Here is a 13,239-nt window from a genome sequence, read left to right on the forward strand (position 1 = left end):
ACGGTCAATAAAAATGTGAAACTACTTAACTTCATTAGTAATCAGGGAAATGCAAATGAGAAGCACCAGGTGGATACTGTTTGACACTCTCCAGGGCGGCCAAAATTTTTAAGTCTTAAAAAAACAACCATAACAATGTAGAGTCGCAAGCAGGAATCCTTAGACACTGCTGGTGGCAGTTGAATTAGTACAGCCACTTTGGAGAACTCTGCAGCCTTGTCAGGAAGAGTTGAAGCGGTGTGTAATCTACAACACTGCCCACACTCCACAGCAATGCTTCTCAAGCCTGGCATAATATATTAGCATCCCAAAATGAGCATGTCGGAAATACTTACACCTGGCCCTTACCCCAGACCTGTGATTCTCAAATGGTATGCCAAGATGCCCTGGGGAACCATAGCAAACTCACAGAAGACGATGGGATATCTTAAATGTTCAAGGGGAACACAGTGATACTTGGCATCTGTTGAACACAGTGTGAATTACTAGCTCAAGACAGTTCAGTTCAGACTCAATGTTACCCCACGCATCATCCCTTTCTATTATGCGAAGCTGGATTTTCAGTGGTTGCTGTAACAAAAAGCAGATATCATGAAAATCAATATGGAAGAGGAAATAAGGGCGGTAGAGCCCAATATGATTCCAAAGTTTAAGAAGCTGTATAGTGCCCAACGAGTGCACACATTCCATTAATAAGTAATTGAGGTTATTTAAGAATGAAATAAAACTTTTTTCTTTGGTATTTTCATACAGATTTTTCAAACAGCTACTGCCTTGTTAGGACAAAAAGACTTGTCAAGTTTTCTGGACCTAACTACTTAAGTGGAATTGTTAGGAATTTGTTCTAGGGGTGCCTAGAACCCTGAAAAAATTGAGCTACCTAGTAGTGTCCCTTGAACCAAGAATATATGGGAATCTCTTTCCCAAATTAGTTAACTCAGAATGGAGATGGAATCTCTATGTCTTTGTTTTTAAAAAGCTCCCCAAGTGATTCTAATGGGTTTGTAAGGTTGAGAACCACTGCTTGAGAAACTCTTGCACATGTGACTTAGGATAATGCTACTCAAATTGTACCTGGGGGCCAGTGCTGGTTTGCAAATTATTTCCTACAGATCTGCAGCAAGTTTATATGAATCATACTTTCAGTCAATAATGATACAGTTTTTGTAATCTTTTGTCTTCTGATTAAATTTACTGAAATATAATTTTATGTCAAATTTTATAATGGAAAAATTGAGGCTTGTATTTTGTGCTTTTTTCTCATATTTTTCTAATATTTATGATTTTACAGCTTTGTTGATGTATAAGTGATCAATTTGCACTCTTTAAATGTGTGCAATATATTATATGTCAATTTTGACATATGTATATACTTGCGAAACCATCAACACAACCAAGATAATGAACATATCCATCACTCTCTAAAATATTTTCTTGTCCCTGTGTAATCTCTCCCATTTGGCCCTCCACATCCCTTCATAATCCTCCACTCCTGTCTCCTCCCCAGTGCAACCAACCACTCATCTGCCTATTGTCACTATAGATTAGTTTGCATTCTCTAGCATTTCATGTAAATGGAATTTTACTGAATGTACTCTTGCTTTTGTCTGGCTTCTTTTACTTAGCATAATGTTTTGCAATTCAGCCATGTTGTTGGATATGTCAGTAGTTTACTCTTTTTTATTGCCGATTAGTATTCCATTGTATGGATATGCCACAACTTGGTTTTTTACTCACCAATTGACGGATATTTGAAATGTTTGCATTTTGGCTGCTATGAACATTTGTGTGTAAATCTTTATGTGATCACATGCTTTCATTTGTCTTGGATAAATAAATACCTAGGAGTGGAATGGTTGGATCGCATGGTAGGAATATGCATATAGTAATTTATTTTTATTGTATTTCACAAATAAAAAGCATTAGCCCACAAGGATTAGAAATAAAACTCTCCCAGGCTGGGAGCAGCAGTTCACGCCTGTAATCCCAGCACTTTGGGAGGCTAAGGTGGGCTGATCACCTGATGTCAGGAGTTCAAGGCCAGCCTGGCCAACAAGGTGAAACCCCATATCCACTAAAAATACAAAAATCAGCTGGGTGTGGTGGCACATGCCTGTAATCCCAGCTACTCAGGAGGCTGAGGTAGGAGAATCACTTGAACCGGGGAGGTGGAGGTTGCAGTGAGCCAAGATCATGCCACTGCACTCCAGCCTGGGAGACAGAGCAAGACTCCATCTCAAAAAAAAGAAAGAAAGAAAGAAAACTCTTCCTTCAGCAAATGTATTTTGAAAAGTACTAGCCTAAGTTAAATGCCCAAGAGTGTTCACAGCTACATTGTTTATAACAGCAAAAGACTGGAAACAATCCAATCATCCATTGTCAGTAGAATGGATTATTAATATGAAGTATATATCCAGTAGACTACTTTATAACAATGAAAACTACATTAATGTAGCTGCAGTTTATCTACTACATTAATGTAGCTGCAGCTACATTAATCAGAATGAATAAACGGAATTTAGAGTTCCAAAAGCAAATTGCAAAAGAGTGCATATGGAAGGATTTCATCATATGAATTTTACAAACAGTATTTTACTGCAATATTAAACAGCATTTTATTTACAGAAACATGCATATATGGTAAACTATAAAGAAAATGGTGATACAAAATGCAGGATAGTGTTTACTTGGGAAGTGGCCAAAGGTACAATGAGAGAGATAGGACCAAGGAAGGACACACAGAGGCCTTTGAGGCTAATGGGTCTTGGTCCCTTTCTTAAACTATAGGAATTCATTTTAATGTTACATTTTGTGCTTATATTTTGTCATAAATTTTTTGTGCATATTCAATATGTAACCACAAAGTACAAAAAAACTCTCTGAACAGTTGACAAGGGAGTTTATTAAGCAAATAGAGGTACCAATTACAAACCATCAGGGTTAGAAAAAAAAAATCCAGGCTTTAAGTAAATATATATCTAAATAATAGGCTATTGAGTATTATCTTAGAAAAACCTGGGGTATTACACCAGGTTATCATAGAGTATTTAGTTAAGAAGTATAGAAAATATGATATGCTATTTATTTGAATGATACTCGGTAGGCATGTAATGTGATGATTAAATCAGTTAAGAATATGTGATAGATTTTTTTTAAAAAACATAATCTCATTTAAAATGCATGTCTTTTGTTTTTATGATTATTGAAAAATGGTTTTCAGAATACAAAATGAGAATCAAAAATTGGTAATTAGATATTCTGTGTTTCCCAAATGGATGGACTTTATAATTGGGTGGAGTTAGCTTAAAAGCTAGAAAAATTGAAGAAGTTAAGAAAGAATTGAAAATTCCCATTAAGAGAAAAAAAAAAAGCTGCCTCCTTTGCTAATATAAACCGTAAGAGCCTATGCCTCGAGAAATTTCTCTGTGTTTGTCTTTGTACATTTTTAATGACTTAATGAGAAAAAAGATTCATCAGGACTCCTTTCCTAGCAGGAGGTTTAGTGTTTCACAAATGAGTAGGGAGCTGCTCTCATAATGAGGTAAACGGCCACCTGAGTCTTGGATAAGTCCAAGGAAAACCTTTACACCAGAGGAAGCAACAGCTTGCCAGTGTTCAATCTGAGACTTTCCAAGGTCAGAAGAGAAGAGGATTGGTATTGATATTTAATAAGCATTTACTGTGTCCAAGGCATTTTGGTACGAATTTTATATCTCTTTTCTGATATCCTTGCCTTTTAGGACTAGGCTGTTCTTACCTTTAAGGTAGATGTTATTATTCTCATTTTACACATGAGGTAACTGAAACATAGAACTTAAAAACCTTGCCAAAGATTTCAGAGGAGGCAGATTTAAACCCAGATGCATTTGCATTAAACCCCAATGGATTTGATTCCAAAGCACGTCATCTTTCTGCTAATAATAGCCAACAGTCATTGAGTACTTACTATATTTGTACCAAGGTCTGTTCCAAGTGATACATAGATTTTCTCTTTTAAGCCTCATGGCAGTATGAGAAAGAAGCTATTATTATCCCCATTTTGCAGATGACAAAATGGAGTCACAGAATATTATGTAATTTGCCCAATGTCACACAGTAAGTGGCAGAGTTGGTCCAGCTCAGGAGCCCACACTCTTAACCTCTTTTGGCCTTTTATGAGTACATCTGCCCTTTCAAGGATGAGGCTTGAGTCTGTCAGGGAGGCCTCATGTCTCCTATTAACTTTTGAGTCATATGCATCTTGGAAACTGGTTTCTCCTGGCTGGATACTTCTGGGTTGCCTGGCCTCCTGTGAGCTCTTCTTTTCTAATTGAATCTGCTCTCTAAGACTCTTTGCTGCTGGAATATGCAGCGGTAGTTTGAGACACTTCTCAGTCAGTTCTAACACGTGTAGCTAGGTTCTTCCTATTTTTTATGCTTCATCAGATCATTTGGGCTCAGTGTTTTCTTTCTTTTTGTTTTTTTATTTTTATTTTTGAGACAGTATCTCACTTTGTTGCCCAGGCTGCAGTGCAGTGGTGCAATCTCGGCTCACTGCAACCTCTGCCTCCTGGGTTCAAGCGATTCTCCTGCCTCAGCCTTCAGAGTAACTGGGATTACAAGCACCCGCCATCACACCCGGCTAACTTTTGTATTTTTAATAGAGATGGGGTTTCACTATGTTGGCCAGGTGGACCTTAGGTGATCCACGCGCCTCAGCCTCCCAAACTGCTGGGATTACAGACGTGAGGCACCGCGCCCAGTCTAGGCTCAGTGTTTTTCAATGGAATAAGGATGAATCATTAGAAGAGCTTTCATACCTCTTAAACTCTGAAATTCCATGCCTTAATAAGGATTTTTATTAAGACTTCACTTAAAACAAACAGTAATTAAGCATCATTTTAACCATTTGATGTGATTATAACTCATATGCTTTCTACTCCAAAAATATTTGAAGTAGAAGAAACCAATACAATGGGATAAACACAAAAAAATGCAGAACAATGTAGAGAAAACAGAGATAATTATACCAAAATCTTAAGGTATTTTTGTTATTGCTGTTGAGCATTTAATGCTGAATTTCCTGGCAGCTGAGGCAACAGAAAGGTAATTGGTCAGATAATTTTTGTTATATGTTCAAATAAAGTAAACTAGTTCATTGGGGAGGATAGGGTACCAATGAACTAGCCAACCCTTTTCTTCCTACAAGTTAAATTATGTCTGAATATCCTCTGGAGCACTCAGATCTTAAAATACTTTAGAAGAGACTGTAAAGAACTGCCAGTGATTCTTTTTAAAGAGACGTTGCGGCGGTGCTGTAATTCTTGCTTAGCAACACTTACATCTAAGCTTTCTTCTCTGAGGGAAAGGCCAGGTTCTAGGTCACTCCCTCACTTTGTTCCAGTCTCTGCCCAAAGGTCACCTCCTCCCTGACTGCCCTTTCTATATGAGGTTCCCACTGAACGCATCTGGGTTGCCCTCTATCCCTGTCCAACATAGTAGTCACTAGCCATATATGACAATTAAAATTCATTAAATGACAAAATAAAAAATTCAGTACTTTGGTCATACCAGCCACATTTCAAAAGCTCAGTAGCCACGTGTGGCTAATAGTTACCATATTGGACAACAGAGATTCATCATCACAGAAAGTTCCATTGGGCACTGCTAGCCTATGCTTTTGCCTTAACTTTTTCAACACTATGCCATGCCATGCACCTATTGATTTATGTTCCACTAGAATACATGCTCTGGATCACAGAGTTTTTGTTTTTTGTTTTCCCAGAACATAGCTGAATCCTCAGTGCCTAAAGCAGTGCCTGACATAGTACAGTGCTTTGTAAATACTTGCCGAGTGAATGAACAACAAATGAATGAATGAATTTTAGTATTATTTTGCAGTTTCAAATCAAAGTATTTTGTCTAATGTACCTGGGTGACCTAGTACACGTTCTGCCACAGTTTTTAAGATGAAAGAATGAAAATTCTGTGATCAAAGAGAACATTTTAAAGATAAAGTGATATTAAATATACTAGTCAAACTTTTATTTCTTTTATCTTTTATATTATGAAGAATAATGGGTATGAAATTTCTGTTTATCAATTAACATATCATCCTGAATATGAACACATAAAATATCAATTTTCTTTGCATTAAGAAGTCATGTAAGTAGAAGGAGAAAACAAAGTACTTATTACATAGCTAACTGGACTTACAGTCACATCTAATTTAAAGCAAATTTGCTCCATGCAATGGAATATACTAAAAGTAATATTGTGCAATTATAGCTACAGACATGACAAGAAATCATAATACATTCTAAAAGTATATAGAAAAATGTCAGTTTACTTCAACTTTTTTTAAACAAAAATTACCCATGAAATGATTGCAGTACCTAAAAAGAATTTGCAATCTGAACAAAATATAACTAGAAGCACGACTACCCTATATCTCCTATAAATACAGATTGAAGCTAGTTTTGTGATTTCAGCCAAAGATGCAGCTTCAGTAACCTTGAAAAACATTGTTTCTTTTCTGTTGGGCCTGGCTTTGTCAGGAGATACTCAGGAGGTGATGGCGAAAGGAGGTACCTGGTGGAGCCAGATAAGTCTGGTAAATCAACTTTAACAAGTAGCCAGATGATAGAGGTCAGTTGGGTGTCATGCCCAATTCTAGTTGCTGGCAATTAGGAATTAGATTAAAATAGGAGTGTTTTCTCCTTCACCCTCCCTTTCTTAAAAGCAGCCATTTTCTGAGTAGTGTTAGTTCTTAGTTCTCAGTGGATTTGCAAATGCAGACCATGAGGCACCTCTAGCTTGGGCAGGATTGGTGTTATTTTGCTATTTCAAGTAAAAAACATGATGGTTAGTGTCCTTGGATGACCTCATATACTTTCATTGTTTTTCAAATCAGGTCCAGTGAAGGGCCAAGTTCTTCATAAATATCATGGCTAATTTTGGAAACCCATATGTTCAGTTAAGGTTTCTGAACTGGAATAAATATGAATGGAGGATTTATCAACATTTGGATATTTGCAATTTCAATTCTTGATTCTTTTTTGAAAATCTATTCTGGGTCTATATCTGAAATGTTTATCTCCTTTGGTGCTAGATCCAGAGTACAATTTTTGAAAACTTTAAATCAAGGGTGGAACAAGAAATTCACTTGCTCTTAAGACTTTAGGGGTTGTTTTAGCTGCCAAGAGAGCATTCCCTGTGTGCTGCGAAAAATACAAGAGCCGCAGAATGGCCAAATTATTGCTTTTACTCAGGCAGAGTGAAGAAAATGGCCCTGTGACAGACATTTCCAGTTTCCTGTACATAGAAATGGGGAAACAGTTGTGGGAAAAAAAAAAAAAAAAAAAAAAGCCAGCTGGGTTTCTTGACACACAGTTCATGCTAATTTTAAATTGTACTAATACTTGACTATATAGTGAGGGATCCTTTGCAGGATGATTATCTGTTGAAGACTCAGCAGGCCACTGTGGGGAGAGGGAGAGAGGCTGTCAAAACCTTCCCCTCCAGAGGCCTTTTAATGGATACTGAATTCAGAATTGACCTCCTAGAATCTGGTCATTACTGATGCAAGAGCAAAGTCAACATCATCTGCAAAGATAATTTCTCATCTATTCATGAGTACCTGTGCTTATCACCACATTTGGAAATCTGACTACTCAAATAAGAATTTCTGTCGAGAGACTGAACAAGCCAGGCACCAGGAATATTTTACTCTGTATGTACAGATGGACATCGATGCTGGAATATTTCTGTCTCATTGATGCTTAGGGACCATCTTTTGATTTTGATCTGTGTCAAGATTCTAAGGTAGTTTAACTAAGACATGGGTTTTCAGTGTTTTTTTGTTTTTGTTTTTGTTTTTGTTTTAATTTCTGTTTCTGTGAGTGTAATTTAGGGAAGAGTACCGGCTTGTTTTTTTAAGTTGTTTCTTACAATGATTAACACGTATCTTTTCTGCCTTAAGGTTTATAACAAATGTGAAACTAAGTTTCACAGGTTAATTCCAGCCTAATCTTTTCGTAGATGATAGCATAGTCCAGAAGCAATATGCTGTGACATTTTATTTTATTTTATTTTATCTTATTTTTGAGACAGAGTCTTGCTCTGTTGCCCAGGCTGGAGTGCAGTGGCATGATCTCGGCTCACTGCAACCTCCATCTCCCAGACTGAAGTGATTCTCCTGCCTCAGCCACCCAAGTAGCTGGGATTACAGGCATGCACAAGCATGCCCAGCTAATCTTTGTATTTTAACAGAGACGGGGTTTTGCCGTGTTGGCCAGGCAGTTTTCGAATGCCTGACCTCAAGTGATCCACCACCTCGGCCTCCCAAAGTGCTGGGATTACAGGCGTGAGCCACTGTGTCTAGCCTACTATGACATTTTAAATTTCAAAATGTAATAAAATCACAAGTTATGCCAGAAAGCCACTGTACTTCTCATTGAATATAGTATCTCCTTGGTGTTCATGTCCTTATGTTCTTACATAACTCTGTGTGCCAGTGTTTCACCAAATCTATCAACTCTTTTAAGGCAGAGACTACATTTATTCATTTTTTAACTTTTTGTTTGAAATAACTTTAGACTTAGAAAAAAGTTGCCCCAAAATACTACAATGATTTTCATGTACCCTTGATACAGCTTCCCCAGATGTTACCATCTTACATAATCGTAGTACAGTGAAAGAAACAGAAATTGACGTTGATACAATAGCATCACTAACTAACCTAAATAACTTATTTCAGTTTGCCGATTGTCCCACTAGTGTCCTTTTTAAAGTCCAGGATCCAATCCAGAATCCCATACAACACTTAATTGTCACGTCTTGTTAGTCTCATCTAGTCCGGAGGAGTCTTTCTTTAATTTTCGTGACTTAATACTTTTGAAGAGTCCCGACCAGTGATTTTGTACAATGTCCCCAGTTTGGGTTTGTCTGATGTTTTCTTAGGATAAGAATTAGCTTATGCATTTTTGACAACAATACCATTGAAGTGATGTTGTGCCCTTCTCAATGTTTTTTTTGTTGTTTATGTTTTGGAGAAGGAGTCTCCCTCTGTTGCCCTGCCTGGAGTGCAGTGGCACAATCTCAGCTCACTGCAACCTCCGTCTCTCGGGTTCAAGTGATTCTCCTGCTTCAGCCTCCCGTGTAGCTGGGACCACAGGCACACACCACCACGCCTGGCTAATTTTTGTATTTTTAGTAGAGACAAGGTTTTGCCATGTTGGCCAGGCTGGTCTTGAACTCCTGACCTCAGATGATCTGTCTCCCACCTCTGTCTGCCAAAGAGCTGGGATTACAGATGTGAGCCACCGCACCCGGCCCCCAGTGTATTATATGAGAGGGTACATGATGTCAGTATGTCTCACTGCTGTTGATCCAAGTTTTGGTCACTTAGATAATGTGGTGTCTACCAGGTTTCTCCACTGCAAAGTTACTGATCTTCCCGTTAGAATTAGTAAGTAGTTTGGGGGGAGATGCTTTAAGACTCTGCAAGCATCCTGTTTCTCATCATACTTTTGCCCATTAATTTTAGATTCTATTGATGATTCTTGCCTGTAACAATTATTAGTGTTTGCTAAATGCTGATATATTTTATTTCCATCATTCCTTCTATATTATTATAATTCTACTGTAAGGAAGAGCTGTTCTTTCTTCTGCCATTTATTCATGTATTATGTTAATGTGGATATATAATTAGTTACTATAATTTTTTTCTCAAAATACCTCAGATTTGGCCATTGGAAGCCCCTTCAGACAGGTTCCTGTCTCCTTTTGACATATCCTCATCATCTTTTAAATGCATTTTGTAACTCTGGCATCACAAGATGTGTCAGGCTTATTTTGCTCCAGCCCTAGAATCAGTAACTTCTCCAAAGACCCTAGTTCTTTTTACTGTAGATTGGTATTTAGAAACAAAATCTGGGTGCTGGATATGCTCATTGCTACTGGTATATCATTGCTTCCAGGCCTTCTCAGCTTACAGTGCTAGGAAATAATGTGTCTGTATATACACATACGTGAACATGTTTCTCTCTCCCTCTCTCTCCGTATCTATATACCTATGAATATCTACCTATTAAAAACAATAAGTTTGGCCGGGCGCCGTGGCTCATGCCTGTAATCCCAGCACTTTGGGAGGCCGAGGCAGGCGGATCACGAGGTCAGGAGATCGAGACCATCCTGGCTAACACGGTGAAACCCCGTCTCTACTAAAAATACAAAAAATTAGCCGGGCGTGGTGGTGGGCGCCCGTAGTCCCACACGCAGGAGGCTGAGGCAGGAGAATGGCATGAACCCGGGAGGCAGAGCTTGCAGTGAGCCGAGATCGGGCCAGTGCACTCCAGCCTGGGCGACACAGCGACACTCCGTCTCAAAACAAACAAACAAACAAAAAAAACAATAAGTTTATCTACTTATTGATACTTCCACTTACAACTCAATACCACTAGTTTCCTTTTAGATATCTCTTTTTCCTTACTCATGGCTTTTTCTCCAACAGTTAGAAACCTGGCATTCATTATCTACAATATATTTACTTATTTGCTCAACCCTAGTATATATATGTAAGGAAGTTTCAGAACTGTGATTTCCATAATCTCTATGAGAAACAAGTTTACCAACGAGACTATATAGCATCCGGGTGCAGTCCTTTTTGTCTTTAGTCTTAAGGTATATAATAAAAGTACTGGTTTCCAAGATTAGGTTAGGTATTTTTTCTAACCTCTTTCATGCTGGCTGTTGTTTTTCGCTTGTAATACAGCTTGGTTCCTTTGTTACTCTTTCTATTCCATTTTGGGTTCCCCCAACACTGAGAGGTTGGTTTTAATTATTCTTTATTTGGGGGATGTGAAACATGACTATAGTTCTTAGAGTCAGAACTCTGTGAAAAGGGGCCGGGCGCGGTGGCTCATGCCTGTAATCCCAGCACTTTGGGAGGCCGAGGCGGTTGGATCACTTGAGGTCAGGAGTTTGAGACCAGCCTGGCCAACATGGTGAAACCCCTTCTCTACAAAAAGGACAAAAATTAGCTGGGCATGGTGGTGGGTGTCTGTAATCCCAGCTACATGAGAGGCTGAAGTAGAGTTGCTTGAACCCAGGAGGCGGAGGTTGCAGTGAGCCGAGATCATACCACTGCATTCTATCCTGGGTGGCAAGCTAGACTCCGTCTCAAAAAGAAAAAAGAACTATGTGAAAAGGCATTTCAGAAAAGTGTCATTCCACCTCATCCCTTCTGTCACGTTTCAGTCTCCCATTCTTCCCACCCACCCCATAAGTAACCAGTTTAGTTTCTACTTTTTTCTCCTGTATTTCTTTTTGCACAAATAAACAGACACATATATGTTTTCTTATACAGAGATGATATTCAGTGTCTTTTTTTTTGTGGTACTGGGCAATTTAAATGCTGTTTGGTAATTTTAATTCTTAAGGATACTGTTTACAATTGGTCTGTTCTTACTGCCAATATATTAGAAAACACACTAAGTGATTGTTTTCTTTTTGTAAAATATTTGTGGGATTTTTTAAAAAATGAAGGTGACATGAATTTTGATGGAATTATTAACACTGAACTATTTATTGATAAGAGTTGTCTAAAAAAATGAGAACATACGCCAGGCGCGGTGGCTTATGCCTGTAATCCCAGCACTTTGGGAGGCCGAGACGGGCCGATCACAAGGTCAGGAGATTGAGACCATCCTGGCTAACACGGTGAAACCCCGTCTCTACTAAAAATACAAAAAAAAAAAATTAGCCGGGCATGTTGGCGGGCACCTGTAGTCCTGGCTACTCGAGAGGCTGAGGCAGGAGAATGGCATGAACCAGGGAGGCGGAGCTTGCAGTGAGCTGAGATTGCGCCACTGCCCTCCAGCCTGGGCGACAGAGCAAGACTCCATCTCAAAAAAAAAAAAAAAAAAAAAAAAGAGAACATAAAGCAAGTAACAATGTTTTTCAAGTTTTCTTTAATGCATTACATCTTTTTTCTCAAGATATTTTAAATTTTATTTTTCCTTATTAAGTGAATTGAATTATTTCAAGCATCAGTGAGAGCTGCTAAACTGTTATATTTCGGGGGTCTTGCAGAGTAGCTTTTCTTACACATATAAGCAGAAGAAAACATTTTCCCAAGTCTTAAAAGAGGGCTATGATGCATTTCATTGTGCACTCTTTTTCTTCCCACATACTCCGCAGGCATTTGGGCAGTCCTTCTCCATCCACCGGAAGGTTGCTGAAGATGGAGAGACTCGGGAGGAAACGCTTCTGCAGGAGTCAGCATCGAAGGAGGCTTACTATCTGGGGAAAATCTTGGAGATGCAGAACGAGCTGAAACAGAGCCGGGCTGTGGTCACTAATGTACAGGCAGAAAATGAGAGGCTCACCGCGGTCGTGCAGGATCTGAAGGAGGTAAATAAACAAATTCCCTATGAGAGATTTTTGAGAGGGAAAAATAAGAAAGTTCTCTCCATAGCAGAGAGGAATAACACTTTTGCTTTAATCAGAGGAGCTGTATTGAGCACGAAACTAATAATACTGAGCTAGCAACTTTTCTTTTTTAGTGAAATGATAGCTAGCTTGTTCTGAGATGAGCTTTTCTCTCCTTTATTGTTTCTTGAGAATTAAGTTTTGTATGTATTGCGGACTTGGGAATTGGCCTTAGTATTTCTGCAAAGGTATTTTAAAAATACAGTGACCTTAGCACTTCCTCCCTGCATTACCTGATTTAATACAATGTGGAGAAGAACGTTTGGCTGTAATGCTCTGTATCAGCCCCAATTCCAGCTGACAGTGGTGTTGGCTCAGGACACTGCTCACAGGGAATGACAGCCTAGGCGAGTGTCCTGAGAAGTCTTTGAGTCTGGTGATGCAGATCCCCAAACGATTTTTCTGGTTATAGAGAAGGCAGCAAATTATGGCTGGTATGAATTAGGTCAGGGAGTCTCTCTTGCTCTGTGAGTGTTGAGCATCCACCAAACTCACTATTCCTTGTTAGCTTTTCCAAGGCAGCATCACCTGCCATATCATTTTCAAACTGGCAGAGTCATCCTTTAGTGGAGGGGTGATGTTGGAAACAGAGATAGCCAAAAGTAGCTTCATCCATCAAACCCCTGTAAGAACGTTTTTGGAAGCTATAGTCAATCATTCACTCCGTATTTTGATATGAAAGCTATAGAAGAGACACAGACGTCCTCTAACTCCTACACCAATGAAGTGATGATTGACAGGTCCACAACCAAATGGGCTCACTAGTTG

At 38.8% G+C, this 13,239-nt stretch overlaps 1 protein-coding gene across 17 annotated transcripts in view; it reads left to right on the forward strand.

Moving 5' to 3' along the window:
- Positions 1–13,239, forward strand: part of BICD1 (BICD cargo adaptor 1) — a 274,543-nt gene that overhangs the window by 98,236 nt on the left and 163,068 nt on the right. For all 17 annotated transcript variants that reach the window (XM_063672600.1, XM_054442556.2, XM_054442543.2 and 14 more), the window contains exon 2: positions 12,181–12,393. In XM_063672600.1, coding sequence (XP_063528670.1) covers positions 12,181–12,393 — 213 coding nt within the window. The remainder of the gene's footprint in view (positions 1–12,180; positions 12,394–13,239) is intronic.

Source organism: Pongo pygmaeus, chromosome 10 (genome assembly GCF_028885625.2).
Source record: "Pongo pygmaeus isolate AG05252 chromosome 10, NHGRI_mPonPyg2-v2.0_pri, whole genome shotgun sequence".
Lineage (NCBI taxonomy): Eukaryota > Metazoa > Chordata > Mammalia > Primates > Hominidae > Pongo > Pongo pygmaeus.